The sequence below is a fragment of the Oncorhynchus mykiss genome, chromosome 9 (genome assembly GCF_013265735.2).
Source record: "Oncorhynchus mykiss isolate Arlee chromosome 9, USDA_OmykA_1.1, whole genome shotgun sequence".
In the NCBI taxonomy this organism is placed as follows: Eukaryota; Metazoa; Chordata; class Actinopteri; order Salmoniformes; family Salmonidae; genus Oncorhynchus; species Oncorhynchus mykiss.
In genome coordinates this window covers 32,568,763-32,594,692 of record NC_048573.1, presented here as the reverse complement: position 1 = coordinate 32,594,692, position 25,930 = coordinate 32,568,763, and the positions used below count along the sequence as shown (strand labels likewise).

At 40.8% G+C, this 25,930-nt stretch overlaps 1 protein-coding gene across 1 annotated transcript in view; it reads left to right on the top strand.

Annotated features, from left to right (window-relative positions):
* The first annotated feature begins 368 nt into the window (after positions 1-368).
* The window catches only part of etnppl (ethanolamine-phosphate phospho-lyase), a 38,966-nt gene continuing 13,404 nt past the window's right edge, over positions 369-25,930 (top strand). The window contains exons 1-9 of the mRNA XM_021615425.2: positions 369-675; positions 1,408-1,526; positions 2,596-2,755; positions 7,165-7,239; positions 7,707-7,800; positions 10,820-10,936; positions 18,997-19,079; positions 19,402-19,627; positions 20,440-20,594. Coding sequence (XP_021471100.1) covers positions 617-675; positions 1,408-1,526; positions 2,596-2,755; positions 7,165-7,239; positions 7,707-7,800; positions 10,820-10,936; positions 18,997-19,079; positions 19,402-19,627; positions 20,440-20,594 — 1,088 coding nt within the window. The 5' untranslated portion in view covers positions 369-616. The remainder of the gene's footprint in view (positions 676-1,407; positions 1,527-2,595; positions 2,756-7,164; positions 7,240-7,706; positions 7,801-10,819; positions 10,937-18,996; positions 19,080-19,401; positions 19,628-20,439; positions 20,595-25,930) is intronic.

Sequence of the window (25,930 nt, the reverse complement as noted above, 5' to 3'; positions counted from 1 at the left end):
GGTAAGTATATGAATATGAACATACTGCAAACAGCAACCAACAATCCTGTTTGTCTTCTTCTGAGGTCAGGAAAAGCCGATGTCATCTGGCTGTAGTGTTGTGACTACTTATTTATGATCAATATCAAGTATTAAAAACTCTACCTGATTACTATTGAAAGCCTGTGTAGTAAAGCTGTAATGTTTTGACTACTTATTTACTACCGATATCAAGTAGTAAAAATCTCTACCTGTTTATTAAAACTTTTGTTTTCCTAATTAACACTACCAAACTCTACTTGTGTATCTTGAGTAGTGCATCAACTACACATTCACTACACAATCCCTACATGTCTTTTCATATTCACTACTGCACGAATAGGTTTCGTGTAGTAATTCAGTACTTTATCATGAGTTATAGGCTGATCATGCGTCACCAGCTGTGATTTGCGGTCAGTGTCCTTGCGTTGCCGTTTTCACAGCAGAAATGAAAATGTGTCTAGAGGGCAGTATTGTGCTGCAAATCCGTGTGCGTGCGTGTGCCTGCGCGGGTCCGTTGCAACGCAATTTCTGGACTGACAAAACGGAGATAAATGAGGGACAACTGATCATTTTCTCTGAATGAAAGAACGCCAGGATGACAGCAGAAATGTTTCCTAAGGAGAAGACCATCGATCTTCGGAAAAAGCACATTGGGTAAGACATCGTTTTTTTTATAGCCTGTATGCTACTGTGTTTAATAGTCAAATGTCTTCCAAATTCTGCACTGTTTGCTGAGACTATAAGAAAGTATTTTAAATGTAATTACAATAAAGCTATATCACAGGGACTTTCTATTTCGGGAACATTGAAATAATGTAATTTTTATCGAATGTGTATGCTATAAGCAATGCCTGACAGAGAACGTGAGTCCTTTCTCAATTCGAGAGTTAACGTTACCAACATGCCACACAATAACTTGAAATACGTGTCATCTCTTGTCTCAAACCAGAAGTGAAAGAACGTGGTCTAACTGAAATAGGATACTTTTTAAAGTTTCCTTCTTTTCAACACAACAATTATATTTTGCGTAAAAGGTATAGGTTATCGTGACTTTATGTGTGCAACGATAATGATGCTCTTTTATTATATAAGCTGACAGGGAAGCCTAAGGATAGTGGTTGGCTATGCATTATTTTGAGACCAACCTTATTCATTTTACTGAATTGCATTTCGAATAAAGAAGGTTATTTTTTTTTAAGACAAGTCAATTTTAGTATCTTTGCCTCCTATATGTAAGTACACTTATTTATAGTTATGCCTAGATGCCTTGCCCTTTATGGCACAGGAGGTAGTGAGTGCACATTTCCCTGCAACCAAGAACCAGGATTACCACCATGACCACCAATTGCTACAGTATCAATGTATTAAGACTCCGTTCTCTTTCAGTCCATCATGTAAGGTGTTCTTCAGCCATGATCCCATCAAGATTGTGCGGGCCAAAGGCCAGTACATGTATGACGAGAATGGTGTGCGATACTTGGACTGCATCAACAACGTTGCACACGGTGAGCGCAGGCACAAACACATTATTCACTTACATAGACAGTGACATCACACACTCACTGCAATGATTTTAGTGTAGAACATGATATGGTCACAGGATCTGATGGAGAAACTGACAGGTGTATTGCATACTAAGTTTGCTAGCTTTTGACTGACTAAACCCAATAGAAATTAATGTACAGTACCAGTCAAAAGTTTGGACACACCTACTCATTCCAGGATTTGTCTTTATTTGTACTATTTTCTACATTGTAGAATAATAGTGAAGACATCAAAACTGTTAAATAACACATGGAATCATGTAGTAACCAAAAAAAAGTGTTAAAGAAATCAAAATAGGTAGAACAGTTCAAATAAGCAAAGAGAAACGACAGTCCATCATTACTTGAAGACATGGTTCAGTCAATACAAAAATGAAAATGTCAAGAACTATGAAAGTTTCTTTAAGTGCAGTTGCAAAAACCATCAAGTGCTATAATATGGACTTGTTCTTTTACCAAATAGGGCTATCTTCTATATACCAACCCTACCTTGTCACAACACAACTGATTGTCTCAAACGCATTAAGGAAAGACATTCCATAAATTAACTTTTAATAAGGCACACCTGTTAATTGAAATGCCTTCCAGGTGACTACCTCATGAAGCTGGTTGAGAGAATGCCAAGTGTGGAAAGCTGTCATCAAGGCAAAGGGTGGCTACTTTGAAGAATCTCAAATATAAAATATATTTTGATTTCTTTAATACTTGTTTACTACATTATACTATATGTGTTATTTAATAGTTTTGATGTCTTCACTACTATTCTACAATGTAGAAAATAGTAAAAAATAAAGAAAAGCCCTTGATTGAGTAGGTATGTCCAAACTTTTGACTGGTACTGTATTTCCATGCAAGAGCAACACAATTACATTTTGTAAAGTATTACCCCTTTCCCTCATCACTACCTAATATCAGGAAGCCAACACTTCTGCAGCCCAGCAGAATGATACCAAAAAAATTGAGCGATTTCAATTATATGATTGCCATTAACTTGAAGACCAATTCTATGGTTGTGTGCTTGACTCCCCAGTGGGTCACAGTCACCCAATGGTGGTGAAGGCTGGGGCTGAACAGATGGAACTACTGAATACTAACTCACGCTTCCTGCATGATAACCTTGTCCAGTACGCCCAGAGGCTGCAGGCTACTCTACCTGAAAAGCTCTCTGTTTGCTACTTTGTCAACTCAGGGTATGTACATGGTCATTTCAGTCAATGTTTTTAAACAGTGCCTTCAGAAAGTGCTCCCGAGTGGCGCAGCGGTCTAAGGCACTGCATCTTAGTGCTTGAGGTGTCACTACAGACACCCTGGTTTGAATCCAGGCTGTATCACAACCGGCCGTGATTGAGAGTCCCACAGGGTGGCACACAATTGGGCCAGTGTTGGCAGTCATTGTAAATAAGAATTTGTTCTTAACTGACTTGCCTAGTTAAATACATTTTTTAAAAGACTATTAACAACCCTTGCCTTTTTCCAATTGTTGTGTAACAGCCTGAATTTAAAATAGATTAAATTGCATTTTTTTTGTCACACACAATAATACCCCATAATGTCAAAGTGAAGCTATGTTTTTCCAAATGTTTCCAAATTAATTAAAAATTAAAAGTCAATAGGTATTTAAGCCTTTCATTATGGCAAGCCTAAATAAGTTCAGGGGTAAACATTTGCTTAACAAGTCACATAATAAGTTGCATGAACTCACTCTGTGTGCAATACTATTGTTTAACAGGGTTTTTGGATGACTACCTCACCTCTGTACCCCACACATAATTATCTGTATGGTCCCTCAGTCGAGCAATTAATTTCAAACACAGATTAAACCACAAAGACCAGAGAGATTTTCCAATGCCTCGCAAAGAAGCCTCCTGCTTGTAATAAGTCACTAAAGTTAAACAGCAAAAAATGTGGCAAAGAAATTAACTTTATTTCCTGAATACAAAGTGTTATGTTCAGAGCAAATCCAACACAACACATCACTGAGTACTACTCTTCATATTTTCAAGCATAGTGTTTGCTGCATCATGTTATGGCTGTGCTTGTTAAGGTTTGGGGGGGGGGGGGGGGGGGGGGGGTTTAGGATAAAAAAGAAAAGGAATGGAGCTAAGCACAGGCAGAATCCTAGAGGAAAACCTGGTTCAGTCTGCTTTACACCAGTCACTGGGAGATGAATTCACCTTTCAGCAGGACAATAACCAAAACACAAGGCCAAATCTACACTGGAGTTGCTTACCAAGAAGACAGTGAATGTTCCAGAGTGGCCGAGTTACAGGTTTTACTTAAATCTACAACCTGAAAATGGTTGTAAATGAATAACAACCAATTTGACAGAGCTTGAAGAATTTTGAAAATAATAATGGCAACAATTTCTAAAAACATGTTTTCACTTTGTCATTATGTGGTATTGTCTGTAGATGGGTTAGGAAAAGGAAATCTATTTAATACATTTGAAATTCAAGCTGTGGAATTTTTATTTTTATTTATTTTATTTCACCTTTATTTAACCAGGTAGGCAAGTTGAGAACAAGTTCTCATTTACAATAAGTCAAGGTATATGAATACTTTCTGAAGGCACTGTATATCTCTGCAGGTGATCTTTCTATCTGGTCAAAATCACTGATACAGATCCCCCTCCACCCTCTGGTGGTATGGATAACGTAGTATTATGTCTCCAGAGAAACCTATATTCAAATAAAGGTCCTATCTATCAAATTACTAAAACGGAATTAGGTGGACTTTTAAAAAATTCCATATTGTGCTCCTGAGTGGCACAGTGGTCCTATCTATCAAATTACTAAAACGGAATTAGGTGGACTTTTAAAAAATTCCATATTGTGCTCCTGAGTGGCACTGCATCTCAGTGCAAGAGGTGTCACTACAGACCCTGGTTCAATTCCAGGCTATATCACAATCATCTGTGATTGGGAGTCACATAGGGTAGCGCAGAATTGTCCCGGCTGGGGTAGACCGCCATTGTAAGCAAGTATTTGTTCTTAACTGACTTGCCTAGTTACATTAAATAAAAATATTGGTACAGAAACACTAAACAATTATTTAGATTAATGAAGAACAAGTTGATTGACAAAGTCATGAAACATTTGAACAATTTAATAAACCACTATTCAGCCATGATATCAAAATGCCTCTGGAGTCAAAATGATAGTATGAGGGTGGTTTGTGAACACAAACATTGTATCTACTTCTCGTGAACAATTACCATTTTTTGCATCAAGAGCTCAGCTCAATAACAGATAAGCACTGAGCCAAAGATGGTAGAATTTGCAAACACTCACTGGCATTTTGAAATATGGCTTCTCCATTACAAAAATCAAGGTTACTCTGTCCAAAGTTACAGTAACATGTGTGTGTAAACAGGCAGATAGAGACAGACATACAGACAGACTGAAAGACAGAGTTCAGCAGGACTGAACATCACAGAGAGAGGGAAAAGGATAGAGAAGCCAACCAGTGCAGATCTTCTATGAGGTCTGGAACAGTGTCAAGTCCCAGCTATGGGCTTTGGAATGCACACACGTGCAATTTTTAGGACACCTCTCAGAACTGGTCTAGACACCGCGTCCTTACACGTGACTGGACAACCTGTTATTCTGCAAAAATAAGACCTTTGACCTGTATTCATAACAAAGTACAGAGTAAAAGATAAAACATACCCTTAATGCAATCAAAACTTTGAAACTGATACTTTGATGTTTTCTGATTTTAGTTTAAACAACACTCTTTTTGCTCCAAGGCAAAACCATGTTTGAATAATGCCGCGTTCATGTGCTAGTCTGAACTAGGAAACTCATACATGTCTGGTTTGCTAACTGTTTGTAGTTATACAATGTTCAACCAGTTAGCAAGTCGGAAATGTCAGTTTCTCCAGTTTTGACTAGCACGTGAATGAATCATTGGTATCCAGTTGAGTTTCTTTTACTTCTACACAGTAACTATTGCTTTATTGATTGAATGAATCTAAGCACATATCCCTAGTGAATTATTATATATTTTTTTGCTTGCTAAACTTTCACAAACTGACTTTGACTTGGCAAAAATAGTTGAAAGTGTATAAATTGGCCCTATTCATCTCAAGAAGTACTAGATGGAGAACCAGTGCCAGAACTCTGCTACCTCATATCCACATGTAATTGCTACATAGTGATATCAATTACAGACAGCATATTTTGTAAGTTGTTTTTAAGATTAGACATTGTGGTGGACAAGGCTGCTATTTGTGTATAAATATTATGTTAAACACATCAACATGGTCAGAAGACCACTATGCATGTGAGTGTTAATAGTACCCAGCTGTACAAAAAAGTATTTTGCTCTAATGATACAATGTTTTTATCTGTCATTTGTTGTAACAAAACCACAATGTAAATATAAACTAGGATTTATATTACATCTATATTGTTTATATGCATCTAAAGCTGTTATGTTTTAATGTCCCATTTGATTTTCCTGTGTTTTATGTACAGTAATTGTCCATACTATGAGGTTGGAATAATACTGTGAAATTTAGAAAATTATGATAATACCCTTTTAGTGTAAGAGCTGTTTGAATCAGCCTGTTTTGGTGGGATTGAGTTTTGGCCTGCCTGGTGACATCACCAGTTGGTAAATTAGTTAAAAAACCAATAAGAAAGAGTGTTCTAAATCTCTCAGCCAAGATCAGCTCGTTTTCAGTTTTCCCCTCCCCACACAGACCACTCCCAGCTAAATTCTTGCTTGAGAAATTGCTCTTTGCTATGAAGCTGTTTTTGGACATTTTTATTGAAAAAAGGCATATTTTTTTTGATATTGAGATAAAAGTTTGATATTACGATTTAAAAAACTGCTTCATTGGACCTTTAAGACAATTTCCTGCAATTCTACAATTTATCTATGTAGCTGAGAGAAAATGTAAAAAAAAAACATTTGGTCATTTAGCAGACACTCTTATCCAGAGCAATTTACAGGAGCAATTAGTGCCTTGCTTGAGGGCACAGACCACATTTTCACAGAGTGGGCTCAGTGATTCAAACCAGCAACCTTTCCATTACTGACCCAAGACTCTTATCCACTGAACCACCCATGTTGCAATTTTAAAGCACATTTCCTGCAATTCTATGCATTTTGCCATGGATAATGCTGTGTTCTTATGCTCAAGCATAATAACGAAATCAAAACTGCTAAATTCATTGTTTTGGGAATTTTGAATTCTAGCTTTTATTTTGGTGATTGTTAGTTCTCAAAGATGATATTATAAAACATATATAGGTCTATTATATTTTCTACATACTTTTGATCTAGTTTTAGTTTACACTGAAAGCGCATTTCCATCCCAAAAATGTATCAAAAATCATATTTAAAAAAAGAAACTTTGTTTGTAAAAAATGCTTAGGTGGCCCGCCCAAATATTGCAATGGCAGAAAAATCCCTGTAATGCGAAGATGGTATGGTTATCCAATATTTTGCAACAATAGATGGCCCTTCTATCCCTTTATGCAGGGATGTTAAATATAAACTTGTGTTACTCTTAACTGTGATATCCAGGGCCAAGTCTGTGTATTCTGTGGTGACTGTGTAACTGAAGTGAACTTTACCCTTTGAACTTCAGCTCTGAAGCCAACGACCTGGCACTCAGACTGGCCTGGGAGTACACAGGCCACAAAGACGTCATAACGTTGGACAAGTAAGTCAACACTGTGGGTGTAGGCATTTGTGTTTGCGACAAGTGAAAAGTTTGCACCTGTTATATTATAGGGAGAATAAAACATAAAAGAACAGAAGGTCAAATTAAAACCAGGATCTGATCTTAATGTAAAGAAGAAGTGTAAATACAGAGTTTAAAACGTTGTCTCTCTAGTAATAACATCTGCATACTTTGCACAGTTGCAAATTCTTTGTAAGTTGTTCTTTCTAGAGCAGTAAAAACACTAACTAACCCAGATTTGTCTTAGACAATATGCCATCTGGTCCAAATGTTAATTATTCTGCTAACGTGATTTTTTTGTGTGCCCTAAATGTGCATATGTGTTAGAGAGTTCTATGATCAATGTTCACTTATAACACGTCATTAACCGAATTTACTCTAGATTTCATTGAGAATCTGGTATTTCATCTGTCACCATCAGTGTTTCCATGTTCCTCTATTTGCAGTGCCTATCACGGCCACGTGTCATCGCTCATTAACATCAGCCCTTATAAATTTCACCAGTTGGCCAATGCAGAGCAGAGCAAATCTGTTCACGTGGTAAGTATCCCGGTCCGTCTGCCACCGCAGAATGAAAACATCATGACTCAACATGCTCCATTGGATTTGACAGGGTAGTGTGTGAAACAGGCATAGTAAAGTAGGAAGCAATCCCACAGGTCATGTTCCTGTTCTTATTCTGATAAGATACATACTGTTTTAAGGCGCCGTTTCTCTTTGATGCAGCGATAAAGTGGCAGAGTATGTTCCTAAGATCTGTCACCTTGATATTATAGATGAAGTCTGATGTGGCTGGTTGTAGGATATCCTACGATAATGTTACATGCTATGTGAACTACGTCAGCCTGTCTCACCACCTTATATGGATTATTAATGTGGGTTGATATGAGAAATTGTCTCGCTAAACTGAGAACCGGAAAATCTAGCATCACTTATTTTCAACCGCAAGATAGAATATGTACATACTGTATCTCAAGTTTGTACTAATGTAATTACTTACCAACTCAAATTTGTAGCTTGCTTGTTTAACAGTAACATGCCTGGTCTCAGTTCTTTTTGAGCCATCACGTGTCACTCCTTGTCACTCATTTGTCAGGAGTTGACATCATAGCACAAACAGATCTGGAACCATGCTAATGTTTGAATAGCCTACCCAGGAGTGAAAGTAAGCCGGTCCGGTACGGTTTACCGGCAAAATAAGTAGTGGCTGTACATCACACCGGTAAAACATGAGCATATCACAAGAATTGAAACAAAGATGGCAAGAAATCTGTAGGCTATTACGCCATCATTTATCATTACCACCTATCAGTCACATTAACATTTTTAGAATGTACTTGAAAATGGGTGGTATGCGCTCCAAAATGAAGTGTGGTTCAACGTGAACAATCCAATTTTGCCAAGACAGAGAGGACTGGCCGGAACCGAGACGCACATAGACAGCAGTGGACGCATCAATCAATTCAGGCTACAAGTGTGCCTAATGGCAATCGCCAAATGTCATTTCACTTTTTGGTGTTTTAATAGACGTCTCTTTCCATTCAGCAAATGGCAGGTGCACAGTGAACTGTTTTAGATAGTGGAATTATTTTAGAGTGGTGAATGTTCGCAGGTAGCCTACTTTTTTTTAAGTGATTTATTTGACAATCAGATGAAAACATCATGCCTGGTTGTGTTCATGTCACATTAAAATTTATACGTTTTTACAGTTAAATGACATGTCTTTAAAAAAAAAATCTGTACATGCACACATACAGTTCGGAAGTTTACATACACTTAGGTTACAAACACTTGTTTTTCAACCACTCCACAAATTTCTTGTTAACAAACTATAGTTTTGGCAAGTCGGTTAGGACATTTAGTTTGTGCATGACACAAGTCATTTTTCAGACAGATAATTGTTTACAGACAGATTATTTCACTTATAATTCACTGTATCACAATTCCAGTGTGTCAGAAGTTTACATACACTACGTTGACTGTGTCTTTAAACAGCTTGGAAAATTCCAGAAAAGGATGTCATGGCTTTAGAAGCTTCTGATAGGCTAATTGAAATGATTTGAGTCAATTGGAGGTGTACCTGTGGATGTATTTCAAGACCTAGCTTCAGACTCAGTGCCTCTTTGCTTGACATCATGGGAAAATCTAAAATAAATCAGCCAAGACCTCAGAAAAAAATGTGTATACCTCCACAAGTTTGGTTCATCCTTGGGAGCAATTTCCAAACGCCTGAAGGTACCATGATCATCTGTACAAACAAAAGTACGCAAGTAAACACCATGGGACCACGCAGTCATCATACCGCTCAGGAAGGAGATGCGTTCTGTCTCCTAGAAATGAACATACTTTGGTGGGAACAGTGCAAATCAATCCAAGAACAACAGCAAAGGACCTTGCTGGAAAAGGAAACTGGTAGAAACGTATCTATATCTACAGTAAAACGAGTCCTATATCGACATAACCTGAAAGGCCACTCAGCAAGGAAGAAGCCACTGCTCCAAAACCACCATAAAAAAGAAAGCCAGACTACGGTTTGCAACTGCACATGGGGACGAAGATCCTACTTTTTTGAGAAATGTCCTCTGGTCTGATGAAACACAAATAGAACTGTTTGGCTATAATGACCATCGTTATGTTGGGAGGAAAAAGGGGAATGCTTTTCAACCGTGAAGCACGGGGGAGGCAGCATTATGTTGTGGGGGTGCTTTGCTGCAGGAGGGACTGGTGCACTTCACAAAATAGATGGCATCATGACGCAGGAAAATTATGTGGATATATTGCAGCAACATCTCAAGACATCAGTCAGAAAGTTAAAGCTTGGTCACAAATGGGTCTTCCAAATGGACAATGACCCTAAGCACACTTCCAAAGTTGTGGCAAAATGGCTTAAGGACAACCAAGTCAAGGTATTGGAGTGACCATCACAAAGCACTGACCTCAATCCTATAGAAAATTTGTGGGCAGAACTGAAAAAGCATTTGCGAGCAAGGAGGCCAAGAAACCTGACTCAGTTACACCAGCTCTGTCAGGAGGAATGGGCCAACATTCACCCAACTTATTGTGGGAAGCTTGTGGAAGGCTTCCCGAAACATTTGACCCAAGTTAAACAATTTAAAGGCAATGCTACCAAATACTGATTGAGTGTAAGTAACCTTCTGACCCACTCGGAATGTGATGAATGAAATAAATAATTCTCTCTACTATTATTCTGACATTTCACGTTCTTAAAATAGAGTGGTGATCCTAACTGCCCTAAAACAGGGAATTTTTACTGGGATTAAATGTCAGGAATTGTGAAAAACTGAGTTTAAATGTATTTGGCTAAACTTCCGACTTCAACTGTAGGAGTTCCAGTACCGGGAAGAAATTAAATCTACTCTCACTCCTGAGCCTACCTCAAAATTCTCATAGTGTTTGATGATGCACACTATGCTGCTGTATGCTAGATCCAAGCATCCCTAAATTCATTGCTCTTTAGACTGATTGCTTAGTTGGTTTTTCACATGCTGTGCTTTTATAAAATATGTTCCAACTGTGTTCTTTTCCCCCATTCCCCTAGGCTCTGAGCCCTGACCTCTACAGAGGCAACTATAGACAAGACCATCCAGACCCCGCCACAGCATATGCCGATGACGTCAACAATCTTATACAGAAAGCCCATGAAAAAGGACACAAGGTACAAAATAAAAATGGTGTCATATTCTGGGTTACCTAACCTAGAGTATCTGATGCCTACAAATAGGGCTGGGCGATGTCGCCTAAAAATCATTTCACAATTTGGTCAAATTTATGGGCGATTCACAATATGAATTTGAAACAATGTAACATTTTCTCTAAATAAGCTTTGATGCAAAACATTAAAGGTCAGTACACTGCGTGTCAAATTATACCTAGGCTAAATATATCCTTTCCACAACAATAAGAGCCACTGATAATTTAGTTATTTTATCAAAATAGTTTAACCTGCTTTTTTGCAATAATCACTGATCTAACTTTAAAGTCTGTCTATGAAAATACAATTTCTGTTACAAATCTAACCAGAACCATGCACAATGCACTTCTTGTAGCAGGCATTATAGAAAATGAACACAGATATCATAAACAATCTCTCAAGTACAAGCCCACGTGCTAGTGAGTAGCCAGCTAATCTTTATATTTAACGTCAACTTGTATCTATTTGCTTGCTAACAAGGTATAACAGTTGAACTGTTATGAATACACCCTCCTGTCCTCTCCAACTGTTTGAACAACATAGCCCATTCACTTTGTTAAGATATTTGTTAAGATAAGTTGCCTACCTGGTTATGATGCTTATTTTTCAGAATGAGAACAAGTTTCCAATTCCTGATATAAATGCATCTTTAAATGCTATTGCGCATTCATAAAACACAGACTAAACAGCTAGCACATGACAGTCTGTAGCTAAAATGCTACTAGCAGTGATTATACATTTTCCACAATCATGTTCATTGATACTCTCGTTATAGTGTACCACAGTATGAGTCATAATACCCATAAAACCTAGCGGTCAAACAGGGAAATGGTTCTAATCGTTTTTCCACCATTCATTTTTCCCATAAGGGATTTTAGAAACATTTAAAATAAGGGCTGTGTTTCGTGTAGACTTACCCTGGCGTGACATTTTGATAACTGTGTAAATCTCTCTAGGACAAGGTAAAATATCAATATATTTGCCTGTATTTACCCCCCCCCCCCCCCCCAAATGAATTAGCTTCTAATGTAGTTATCATAAATAACTTTAAATGCCATGACGATCTGGACCAGACTGCAGAATCTAGGCAAAAGCAAAAAATCTCTGGATGAACTATCTGATGTTCCCTAAATGTAGTAATTAATACATTGGCTACACTACTTTAAATAGACAATTCTGTGAACTGTCATGTGCAAGTTTTAAATTGACACAATACTTATTAGCAAAGGTGTCAGCTAGAGATGACGTGCAGGAGCTTGCAGGGATTTGTAGTTTTGCATGATGTCTACTATGATGTTAATTAGCATTTTCAAATCTGTAAATAGAGCCAAATACCAGTATACAATGCTTTCGGAAAGTATTCAGACCCCTTGACTTTTTCCACATTTTGTTACCTTACAGCCTTATTATAAAATGGGTTAAATAAATAAAAATGCTCAGCAATCTACACACAATACCCCATAATGACAAAGCGAAAACAGGTTTCTAGAAATGTTTGCACATTTATAAAAAAACAGAAATACCTTATTTTCATAAGTATTCAGACCCTTTGCTATGAGACTCGAAATTGAGCTCATGTGCATCCTGTTTCCATTGATCATCCTTAGAGATGTTTCTACAACTTGATTGGAGTCCACCTGTAGTAAATTGAATGATTTCACATTTACATACAGTACCAGTCAAAATTTTGGACACACCTACTGAGTCCAGAGTTTCTTTATTTTTACAATGTTCTACATTGTAGAATAATAGTGAAGACATCAAAACTATGAAATAACACATATGGAATCATGTAGTAACCAAGAAAGAGTTTTATTTTATGTTTGAGATTCTTCATGTAGCCACCCTTTGTCTTGATAAATGAATCACGCTTCACCATCTGGTAATCAGAGAGACGAATCTGGGTTTGGCGGATGCCAGGAGAACGCTACCTGCCCCAATGCATAGTGGCAACTGTAAAGTTTGGTGGAGGATAGGTAATGGTTTGGGGCTTTTTTTCATGGTTCGGGCTTGGCGCCTTAGTTCCAGTGAAAGGAAGTCTTAACGCTACGGCATACATGACATTCTAGATGATTCTGTGCTTCCTACTTTGTGGCAACAGTTTGGGGAAGGCCCTTTCCTGTTTCAGCATGACAATGCCCCCGTGCACAAAGCGAGGTCCATGCAGAAATGGTTTGTCGAGATCTGTGTAATAACTTGACTGGCCTGCACAGATCCCTGACCTCAACCCCATCAAACAACTTTGGGATGAATTGAAATGCCGAGCCCCAGGCTTAATCACCCAACACCAGCAATAATTCAACATTTAGAAGAAAGCATTCCCAGAAGAGTGGAGGCTGTTATAGCAGCAAAGGGGGGCCAACTCCATATTAATGCCCATGATTTTGGAATGAAATTCTCGACGAGCAGGTGTCCACATATTTTTGGTCATGTAGTTTATATTGATAAAAGTCACCTAGACCACGAGAGATTTACATGTTTGTCAAAACTTCACGCCAGGGTAAGCTTATACGAAATACAGCCCTTATTTGAAGTGTTTCTAAAATTTATGGTGGAAAAACCATTAGAACAATTTCCCTGTTTGACCGCTAGGTTTTATGGGTATTATGACACCTCCACTTTGGGGCTCTATAGTAGGATCTGCTTTGTTTTACATTTTGGGAGTTGAGACATAAAAAGGGTATCGTTATAAAGGTCAAGTTCTCGTCTATTACAGTAAAATAATGTATTGTTTCTGTGTCCATATGACCGATTCTGTTGGACCAAACCTCAAATGCAAATATGAAGTTTAAACTGCTTGTTGTCAGAGAGGAAGATCTTTTGTCTTTGTTGTTGTGAGTGGCAGGGGGAGGGGCTTGGTGTTAGTGTGGGAAGGTGCACAGTCCAGACAGCACCGAAGGAGCGAAGGAGACGAGACCAAAAAGACAGAATGCTCATAAAAACAACAAAAAATACAAACTTTGATTCTTGCGATACAGGAATTTGGAACATTGTGCTAAAACACATTCAAATGAATCTAATTAATTATGTATATTTCCCAGCCCTACCTGCAAATCTACTGAAAATATCTCATAATTATAAACAGTAATTGCTGAACTTAAAGGCGCAATATGAAGATATCACTCCGCCATTGTCTGGTTGCTAAAATTCTAAAATGTTCGCCTAATTTCAGTTTATGTTGCAAAACAAGCAATGTTACTATTTATTTTTGTACCTTTATTTTAACAACATTTGAGACCAAGGCCTCTTTTACAAGGGATACCTGCATATGCACAATTTACAATGAATAGTGTAAAGAATCATTGTACCATCTCTAAACCGCTGTGAAATATATTTTCAAAAGCCAATAATATCATATTTTCAGCTGTTTGAAGCTGGTGTACAAAACCAAAAGTAAAAATACACAAAAACGAAGCATAGAATGGATCTCTCTTATCAGACTTGCTTTCAATGAGAATGACTGATCTTTAACTCACATTTCTTTGTGAATGTGTTGGGTCATTCACAAAGCTACATTTCACCCCTTTAATATTTGTGACTCACCACATGGATTTGGTCTTATGTAGCATAATGTGAAATTGTGTTTTTTATGTTTGATAAAAGTAGAGACTAAGAGCTACAAAATGGTATATCATACACTGCATTTGAGGAACAATGGGAAAGTAATTATGCTTTGAAAGTTGATCAACTTGTAAACTCACTTTTGAGAAAATCACCTTTGAATATTTTGGTATCTAGTGAAAAGCACTTCTTTGTCTACACCCATTCAGCATCGTTCACACCCTCTTAAGCTTTAGCCCCACCCATCTTGTTTCCCTTTTGAAGCGCACACTTGACACACTGACCGATGATTTGTTTACATCTGGATAACATGAAAACAGCTTAACCAGCACTGCTGGAAACAATTTCATTACTCTTTTTTTTACGTTTACTGACACTGGCCATATTCAACAGGTGTTGTACACACGTCACATAACGTTAGCTAACAAGCCAGCCAGCTAACGTTAGCTAGTTAAACAACAATGAACAAAGTTCCAACAATGCCTAACATTAGGCTCTAACTAGAAAAGCAAACAGCTCTGGGAAACGAATAATAACCTCCGTGAGGGAGCCAGGCAGCTAACGTTAGCTAGCTAACTAACAGTACCGTTTAGCTTAAGACATATAGCTAGCTAGGTAAACAATGAACCAAGCTAGGTAAACAACGTTTAAGATCACAGATGTCACCTAACGTTAGCTATCGAGCGAGCCAGCTAACGAACACAGCTAAAAAAAGCAGTGTTCAACAGGATTACCAACACGGATTGGCGAGCTCAAGTAGACAGAAGCCTTGAATATGGCAGACCAATTCGAACTCCTCTCTCGGTATGTCCAGCCCACTCATTATCTCAGTCAATCATGGCTAGTGGGAAGGTTGCAACTTTTTCTGTGGTTTAACCAATAAGGCTTGCAATTTAGCAATTGTATTCGTATTTACAGATGGCATACAAGTTTGTAATTCATTAAGGCACATGGAAGTTCACATGTTCCAGAAGGCATTTCTGCCAAAAAACGCATTTTGACGGCTCTCTTGTGAAGTTGTGACTTGTGACATACACCAAGTTTCCTGAATTGGGTCACATTTGTGACACACTACCTGGATTCGGGCCTATGTAGCAAAATTTGAAATTGTGTTTCTTGCATTGGATAAAAGTAGAGACTCCGAGCTAGAAAATGGTATATCATACACTGCAGTTGAGGAACAATGAGAAAGTAATTATTCTTTGAAAGTTGCTAAACTTGTTACCTCACTTTCGAATGTTTTGGTACACCTACTGGAGAGCTCTTCTTTGTCTACACTCATTCAGCTTTGTTCACACCCTCTCTTTAAGGATTCACAGTGTAGTAAACAACCAAAGATTTCAAGACTAAAAGTTGTGAAAGTAGTAGCAAAAATATGTATTACAAATAAACTTTATCTTGTCCTTGGCCTATATCGTAATCTGACTTTGGTGCAGGTCATGTTGTTCATCCCATTACCGTCTCTGGTAAACACACACTATATCAAATAAAATCTTAAGTTTATTTGTCACATGCAAATGATACAGAAGGTGTAAACGGTACAGTGAAATGGTTACTTGCATAGTGGAGTCTTTTGTTTAGACATGTAGCTAGCTAGCTCGCTAAACAATGAACCATAACCTCGAATAGCGAGCCAGCCAACTAACTTTAGCTTGCTAGTTAACAGTACGCTTTAACTTGCAATTAAAACGACTTTCTGACTAAATTAGAAAGGTATAATATCTGAAAATGTAGCTAGATTCTTACCTGTAAACATGGATGAACGCTACTACCTCTGTCATGGATGCCATGATTGCCCTTAGTTTGAAGATGCAATCTGGAGACAGGTATTTTATACAACTGCCTTCTTTCTGTGTTCTCTTTGTGAACTCTCCGCATTTGGCAATCATCTCTCTGCTTCCACTGGGCATTCCACTGATTCCAAAACTCGGTCAACTTCTTCCGTGACAACGACACCGTTTCTTCCCCACCATTGTCATCAGACGACTCTACCATGTCAAATCAAATCCAATCAAAGTTTATTTGTCACTTGCTCTGAATACATCTTACAGTGAAATGCTTACTTACAGGCTCCAACCAATAGTGCAAAAAAGGTATTAGGTGAACAATAAAACAACAGTAAAAAGACAGGCTATATACAGTAGCGAGGCTATAGAAGTAGCGAGGCTACATACAGACACCGGTTAGTCAGGCTGATTGAGGTAGTATGTACATGTAGATATGGTTAAAGTGACTATGCATATATGATGAACAGAGAGTAGCAGTAGTGTAAAAGAGGGGTTGGCGGGTGGTGGGTGGGACACAATGCAGATAGCCCAGTTAGCCAATGTGCGGGAGCACTGGTTGGTTGGCCCAATTGAGGTAGTATGTACATGAATGTATAGTTAAAGTGACTATGCATATATGATAAACAGAGAGTAGCAGCAGCGTAAAAAGAGGGGTTGGGGTGGAGCACACAATGCAAATAGCCATTTGATTACCTGTTCAGGAGTCTTATGGCTTGGGGGTAAAAACTGTTGAGAAGCCTTTTGTCCTAGACTTGGCACTCCGGTACCGCTTGCCATGCGGTAGTAGAGAGAACAGTCTATGACTGGGGTGGCTGACCATTCTAGTTTGTTGATGATGTGGACACCAAGGAACTTGAAGCTCCCAACCTGCTCCACTACAGCCACGTCGATGAGAATGGGGGCGTGCTCGGTCCTCCTTTTCCTGTAGTCCATAATAATCTCCTTAGTCTTGGTTACGTTGAGGGATAGGTTGTCTCTGACTTCCTCCCTATAGGCTGTCTCGTCGTTGTCCGTGATCAGGCATACCACTGTTGTGTTGTCTGCAAACTTAATGATGGTGTTGGAGTCATGTGGCCATACAGTCGTGGGTGAACAGGGAGTACAGGAGGGGCCTAAGCACGCACCCCTGGGGAGCTCCAGTGTTGAGGATCAGCGTGGCAAATGTTTTGCTACCTACCCTCACCACCTGGGAGCAGCCCGTCAGGAAGTCCAGGATCCAGTTGCAGAGGGAGGTGTTTAGTCCCAGGATCCTTAGCTTAGTGATGAGCTTTGAGGGTACTATGGTGTTGAACGCTGAGCTGTAATCAATGAATAGCATTCTCACATAAGTGTTCCTTTTGTCCAGGTGGGAAAGGGCAGTGTGGAGTGCAGTAGAGATTGCATCATCTGTGGATCTGTTTGGGCGGTATGCAAATTGGAGTGGGTCTAGGGTTTCTGGGATAATGGTGTTGATGTGAGCCATGACCAGCCTTTCAAAGCACTTCATGGCTAAAGACGTGAGTGCTACAGGTCTGTAGTCATTTAGGCTGGTTGCCTTTGTGTTCTTGGGCACAAGGACTATGGTGGTCTGCTTGAAACATGTTGGTATTACAGACTCAATCAGGGACATGTTGAAAATGTCAGTGAAGACACCTGCCAATTTCTGCCAAAAAACATATTTATATGCCTCTCCTGTGAAGTAGTGATGTGAGACATACACAGAGTTTCTTGAAACGGGTCACATTTATCTACAGTAGATGGCAGTCTGTCTAGGCTTTAGGTACTGGGTACCTGTACAGGATGTCTGCAAGATGTGGTCTTCAAATCTGGACTGTACTTCTAAGTTATTCTAATGTTTTGTAGTCCAGTGTTGATTTTCTTTACATGAAATAGCCTAACTATTTACCCATCACACAATGTAGAACATTTGAGGTGCTCAGTTCTGGTGAGCTCCTGCCGAAATCAAGCACTGCCCTTACACAAAGGAAGTTGCCTGTTTTTGCCCGTTTTTCCCCCCAACACAGGCAATAACAATTGTATCTTCCACCCCTCCTTCTTTTTTCCCCCCCCGTCATTCCTATCTCTTCTCTTGCTGTTTCTCCCACTCTCAGGTCAGGGACGAGAATGGGCTGCATAGAGGAACTCCACAGATCTGCCTGTCCCCTGGTTACACTGATTTACAGGGGCTCTTGTGGGGCTTCCCAGGGCCAATGACACTGGCTGGCTTAACCCTCTGTTCCAGGAAAAACCTGGGAGATCCACAGCCAAATCCAATGGAAGGTCCCATCTTTACTTTCTGACATCAGTCATTCCCAGTTCAGTAGCAAGATGGAAGTGATGGCCGTCCTAGAAGGCAAAGAGATGGAAATGGATGGATTACAATGCAGTTCTCCCAGAAGACAAGCCAGCCTAACGGACCTTTTTCTGTATGATGCAGTCTCATCTTATGCCTTTAACCATATCTTTTTCATCTTGTTGCTATTGTGCTTTAAGGCGTAGTGGGATTGTTTTCTTCCTGGCTGGGAGTGGCTAAATGTTAGCCAAAAAGTGAGACTCCACTGTTATGAAAAAGGGGAGAGAGGAATTCACAGGTTCATAGACCTGGGACACTACCTGGGACAAGTCTTTCCCCTATCTGTGGGTGTTGACATAAGGGGAGACATGGTGTTGGGTCTGATGTGCTCTTCTCTTGTGCAGGTTGCTGCTTTTATTGCAGAGTCGCTGCAGAGTTGTGGTGGGCAAGTCATTCCCCCTGCAGGCTACTTCCAGAAAGTGGCACAGTATGTACCAAGATACTGCATTTACTCACTATAAGACCCCATTTACACCTGCTATTTTTGGATTGTGATTAGCCCATCGCCACACTGAAATTGGGTGTTATAAGATGCATTGTGATCTGATTGGCAATCTTATAACTTTTTGGTGGTAATTGGCTAACATTTACATTATTGTTATTTATGAAAGAGCACAAGAGGCAACTTTTAATTTGATTTATTTTTGTGTTGCAAGTAAATACATTTGTTGTTTTGTAGCTGACAAATTGCAGCAGTGTGTGTGTGCACGAGTACTTCCATACCAGTGCACTGTTCCTCTCCCCCACAGACATGTTCACCAGGCTGGTGGCCTATTCATCGCTGACGAGGTGCAGGTGGGATTTGGCCGTGTTGGCACCCACTTCTGGGCCTTCCAGCTACAGGGAGAAGACTTTGTGCCTGACATTGTCACCATGGGCAAACCCATCGGCAACGGGCACCCCATGTCATGTGTGGTCACCACAAGAGAGGTAGCAGAGGCCTTCAAGAACTCTGGCATGGAGTACTTCAACACGGTAAGAGGATTAGCAACCAAGTGGTTACATAAACCGTCAAACGTTAACTTAACTGTTCCTAATGTTTGTACACTGTATTTACAATTAGTTAGCTTCACACTTGCTACCTACCAAACACTCCTTCCTTCATGCTTGGAGGCAAGAAGGAAGGAGTGTTTTGTAGCCAGCAAAAGATTGAAGCTAACTAATTGTAAATACACTGTGTGTACAAAACATTAGGAACACATTCCTTATATTGAGTTGCTCCCCCCTTGGCCCTCAAAACAGCCTCAATTCATCGGGCATGGACACTACAAGGTTTTGAAAGCATTCCACAAGGATGTTGGCCCATGTTGACTCCAATGCTTCCCACAGTTGTGTCAAGTTGGCTGGTTGTCCTTTGGGTGGTGGACCATTCTTGATACACACAGGAAACTGTTGGGTGTGAAAAACCCAGCAGTGTTGCAGTTCTTGACACTACGATACCCTGTTCAAAGGCACCTACATATTTTGTCTTTCCCATTCACCCTCTGAATGACACACATACACAATCCATGTCTCAATTATTTCAAGGCTTAAAAATCCTTATTTGACCTGTCTCCTCCCCTTCAACAACACTGATTGAATTGGATTTAACAAGCAAATAAGGTATCATAGCTGTCACCTTGATTCACCTGGTCAGTCTATGTCATGGAAAGAGCAGGTGTCCTTAATGTTTTATATACTCAGTATAAATGTAAATAGGTGAAATTTAGCACATTTGGCCAATTCCCAGCAGATTTGTCTTCCAGTTGTACATGACCTGACTGTTTTCTGCAACTTGGATTTCCCAGTTTGGCGGTAACCCTGTGTCCTGTGCCATTGGCCTTGCTGTGCTGGACGTGATTGAGAAAGAGGATCTCCAAGGCAACGCGTTGCGAGTGGGGGGCTACCTGATGCGACTGCTGGAGCAGCAGAAAGAGAAGCATCCACTAGTGGGGGATATCAGGTACACACACACACACACGCACACACTGCACCGTCCATAACTGCAGGGCTTTCCAGAGGGTGTTGCGGTCAGCACAACGCATCACCGCACTGCCAGCCCTGGACATCTTCGGCACCCACTGTCACAGGAAAGCCAAGAAGATCATCAAGAACATCAGCCACCTGAGCCACGGCCTGACCCCTCTATCGTCCAGAAGATCAGTACAGGTGCATCAAAGCTGGGACCATCAGACTGAAAAACAGCTTCTATCGCAAGGCCATCAGACTATTAAATAGCCATCACTAGCCGGCTTCCACCCAGTACCCTGCCCTGAACTTAGTCACTGTCACTAGTTGGCTACCATCCGGTTACTCATCCCTGGACCTTAGAGGCTGCTGCCCTATGTATTTCAAATCAGGTGTAGACCTTAAAGTGAAATGCTTACTTACAAGCCCCTAACCAGCAATGCAGTTAAAAAAAATATTAATAAGAATAAGAAATTGAAAGTAACAATTAGTTAAAGAGCAGCAGTAAAACAACAATAGCGAGACTATACAAAGAGGGTACCGGTACAGAGTTAATGTACCGGTTAGTCGACGTAATATGTACATGTAGGTAGAGTTATTAAAGTGACTATGCATAGATAATAACAGAGAGTAGCATCAGTGTAAAAGGTGTGTGGGGGGTGGCAATGAAAATAGTCTGGGTAGCCATTCAATTGCCTTGCGAAAGTATTCGGCCCCTTGAACTTTGCGACCTTTTGCCACATTTCAGGCTTCAAACATAAAGATATAAAACTGTATTTTTTTGTGAAGAATCAACAACAAGTGGGACACAATCATGAAGTGGAAGGACATTTATTGGATATTTCAAACTTTTTTAACAAATCAAAAACTGAAAAATTGGGCGTGCAAAATTATTCAGCCCCTTTACTTTCAGTGCAGCAAACTCTCTCCAGAAGTTCAGTGAGGATCTCTGAATGATCCAATGTTGACCTAAATGACTAATGATGATAAATACAATCCACCTGTGTGTAATCAAGTCTCCGTATAAATGCACCTACACTGTGATAGTCTCAGAGGTCCGTTAAAAGCGCAGAGAGCATCATGAAGAACAAGGAACACACCAGGCAGGTCCGAGATGCTGTTGTGAAGAAGTTTAAAGCCGGATTTGGATACAAAAAGATTTCCCAAGCTTTGAACATCCCAAGGAGCACTGTGCAAGCGATAATATTGAAATGGAAGGAGTATCAGACCACTGCAAATCTACCAAGACCTGATGGTTAAAGATGGTTAAAATTGATGGGAAGATGGATGGAGCCAAATACAGGACCATTGCAAATCTACCAAGACCTGGCCGTCCCTCTAAACTTTCAGCTCATACAAGGAGAAGACTGATCAGAGATGCAGCCAAGAGGCCCATGATCACTCTGGATGAACTGCAGTGATCTACAGCTGAGGTGGGAGACTCTGTCCATAGGACAACAATCAGTCGTATATTGCACAAATCTGGCCTTTATGGAAGTGGCAAGAAGAAAGCCATTTCTTAAAGATATCCATAAAAAGTGTCGGTTAAAGTTTGCCACAAGCCACCTGGGAGACACACCAAACATGTGGAAGAAGGTGCTCTGGTCAGAAGAAACCAAAATTGAACTTTTTGGCAACAATGCAAAACGTTATGTTTGGCGAAAAAGCAACACACCATCCCCACTGTCAAACATGGTGGTGGCAGCATCATGGTTTGGGCCTGCTTTTCTTCAGCAGAGACAGGGCAGATGGTTCAAATTGATGGATGGAGCCAAATACAGGACCATTCTGGAAGAAAACCTGATGGAGTCTGCAAAGGACCTGAGACTGGGACGGAGATTTGTCTTCCAACAAGACAATGATCCAAAACATAAAGCAAAATCTACAATGTAATGGTTCAAAAATAAACATATCCAGGTGTTAGAATGGCCAAGTCAAAATCCAGACCTGAATCCAATCGAGAATCTGTGGAAAGAACTGAAAACTGCTGTTCACAAATGCTCTCCATCCAACCTCACTGAGCTCGAGCTGTTTTGGAAGGAGGAATGGGAAAAAAATTCAGTCTCTCGATGTGCAAAACTGATAGAGACATACCCCAAGCGACTTACAGCTGTAATCACAGCAAAAGGTGGCGCTACAAAGTATTAACTTAAGGGGGCTGAATAATTTTGCACGCCCAATTTTTCAGTTTTTGATTTGTTAAAAAAGTTTGAAATATCCAATAAATGTCCTTCCACTTCATGATTGTGTCCCACTTGTTGTTGATTCTTCACAAAAAAATACAGTTTTATATCTTTATGTTTGAAGCCTGAAATGTGGCAAAAGGTCGCAAAGTTCAAGGGGGCCGAATACTTTCGCAAGGCACTGTAGATGTTCAGGAGTCTTATGCCTTGGGGGTGGTGGGCAAGTCATTCCCCCCCTTACCTGGGGGTAAGCTGATTAGAAGCCTTGTGCACCTAGACTTGGTGCTCCGGTACCGCTTGCAGTGCAGTAGCAGAGAGAACAGTCTATGACTAGGGAAGCTGAAGTCTTTGATCATTTTTAGGGCCTTCCTCTGACACCGCCTGGTATAGAGATCCTGGATGGCGGGAAGCTACCCTCTGTAGTGCCTGGCGGTCGGAGGCTGAACAGTTGCCATACCAGGCAGTGATGCAACCAATCAGGATGCTTTCCATGGTGCAGCTGTAGAACCTTTGAGGACCCATGCCAAATCTTTTCAGTATCCTGAGGGGGAATAGGTTTTGTCGTGCCCTCTTCACGACTGTCTTGGTGTGCTTGGACCATGTTAGTTTGTTGGTGATGTGGACACCAAGGAACTTCAAGCTGTCAACCTGCTCCACTACAGCCCCGTCGATGAGAATGGGGGCATGCTTGGTCCTCCTTTTCCTGTAGTCCACAATCATCTCCTTTGTCTTGCTCACATTGAGGGAGAAGTTGCTGTCCTGGCACCACACGGCCAGGTCTCTGACCTCCTCCCTATAGGCTGTCTCCACTGTGTCATTGGCAAACTTAATGATGGTGTTTTAGTCGTGCCTGGCTGTGCAGTCATGAGTGAACAGGGTGTACAGGGGGGGACTAAGCACGCACCACTGAGGGGCCCCTGTGTTGAGGATCAGCGTGGCGGATGTGTTGTTACCTACCCTTACAACCTGGGTGCGGCTCGTCAGGAAGTCCAGGATCCAGTTTCAGAGGGAGGTGTTTAGTCCCAGGGTCCTTAACTTAGTCCCAATGGTCAGCCTGGTACGGCAACTGCACCGCCCTAAACCGCAAGGCTCTCCAGAGGGTAGTGCGGTCTGTACAACGCATCACCGGGTGTCAAACTACATGCCCCCCAGGACTCCTACAGCACCCGATGTCACAGGAAGGCCAAAAAGATCATCAAGGACAACAACCACCCGAGCAACTGCCTGTTCACCTCGCTATCATCTAGAAGGTGAGGTCAACACAGGTGCATCAAAGCTGGGACCGAGAGACTGAAAAACAGCTTCTATCTCAAGGCCATCAGACCGTTAAACAGCCATCACTAACATAGAGAGGTTGCTGCCAACATACAGACTAAAATCACTGGCCACTTTAATACATGGATTTAATAATGGTATCACTAGTCACTTTAAATAAGGCAACTTTAATAATGTTTACATATCCTACATTACTCATCTCATATGTACAGTGGGGCAAAAAAGTATTTAGTCAGCCACCAATTGTGCAAGTTCTCCTACTTAAAAATATGAGAAAGGCCTTTGACAGACAAAATGAGAAAAAAAATATAGAAAATCACATTGTAGGATTTTTTATGAATTTATTTGCAAATTATGGTGGAAAATAAGTATTTGGTCAATAACAAAAGTTTATCTCAATACTTTGTTATATACCCTTTGTTGGCAATGACAGAGGTCAAACGTTTTCTGTAAGTCTTCACAAGGTTTTCACACACTGTTGCTGGTATTTTGGCCCATTCCTCCATGCAGATCTCCTCTAGAGCAGTGATGTTTTGGGGCTGTTGCTGGGCAACATGGACTTTCAACTCCCCCCAAAGATTTTCTATGGGGTTGAGATCTAGGCCACTCCAGGACCTTGAAATGCTTCTTACGAAGCCACTCCTTCGTTGCACGGGTGGTGTGTTTGGGATCATTGTCATGCTGAAAGACCCAGCCACGTTTCATCTTCAATGCCCTTGCTGATGGAAGCAGCTTTTCACTCAAAATCTCACGATACATGGCCCCATTCATTCTTTCCTTTACACGGATCAGTCGTCCTGGTCCCTTTGCAGAAAAACAGCCCCAAAGCATGATGTTTCCACCCCCATGCTTCACAGTAGGTATGGTGTTCTTTGGATGCAACTCAGCATTGTTTTTTGGGGGGGGAATTTTACCCCCTTTTCTCCCGAATTTCATGGTATCCAATTGTTTTTAGTAGCTACTATCTTTTCTCATCGCTACAACTCCCGTACGGGCTCGGGAGATACGAAGGTTGAAAGTCATGCGTCCTCCGATACACAACCCAACCTGCTTCTTAACACAGCGCGCATCCAACCCGGAAGTCAGACGCACCAATGTGTTTGAGGAAACCCTGTGCACCTGGCAACCTTGGTTAGCGCGCACTGCGCCCGGCCCGCCACAGGAGTCGCTGGTGCGCGATGAGACAAGGACATCCCTACCGGCCAAGCCCTCCCTAACCCGGACGACGCTAGGCCAATTGTGTGTTGCCCCACGGACCTCCCGGTCGCGGCCGGTTACGACAGAGCCTGGCCGTGAACCCAGTCTCTGATGGCACAGCTGACCACTGCGCCACCCGGGAGACCCTAACTTAGCATTCTTTGTCCTCCAAACACGACGAGTTGAGTTTTTACCAAAAAGTTATATTTTGGTTTCATCTGACCATATGACATTCTCCCAATCTTCTTCTGGATCATCCAAATGCTCTCTAGCAAACTTCAGACGGGCCTGGACATGTACTGGCTTAAGCAGGGGGACACATCTGGCACTGCAGAATTTGAGTCCCTGGCGGCGTAGTGTGTTACTGATGATAGGCTTTGTTACTTTGGTCCCAGCTCTCTGGTGGTTCTGGGATTTTTGCTCACCGTTCTTGTGATCATTTTGACCCCACGGGGTGAGATCTTGCGTGGCGCCCCAGATCGAGGGAGATTAGTGGTCTTGTATGTCTTCCATTTCCTAATAATTGCTCCCACAGTTGATTTCTTCAAACCAAGCTGCTTACCTATTGCAGATTCAGTCTTCCCAGCCTGGTGCACGTCTACAATTTTGTTTCTGGTGTCCTTTGACAGCTCTTTGGTCTTGGCCATAGTGGAGTTGAGTGTGACTGTTTGAGGTT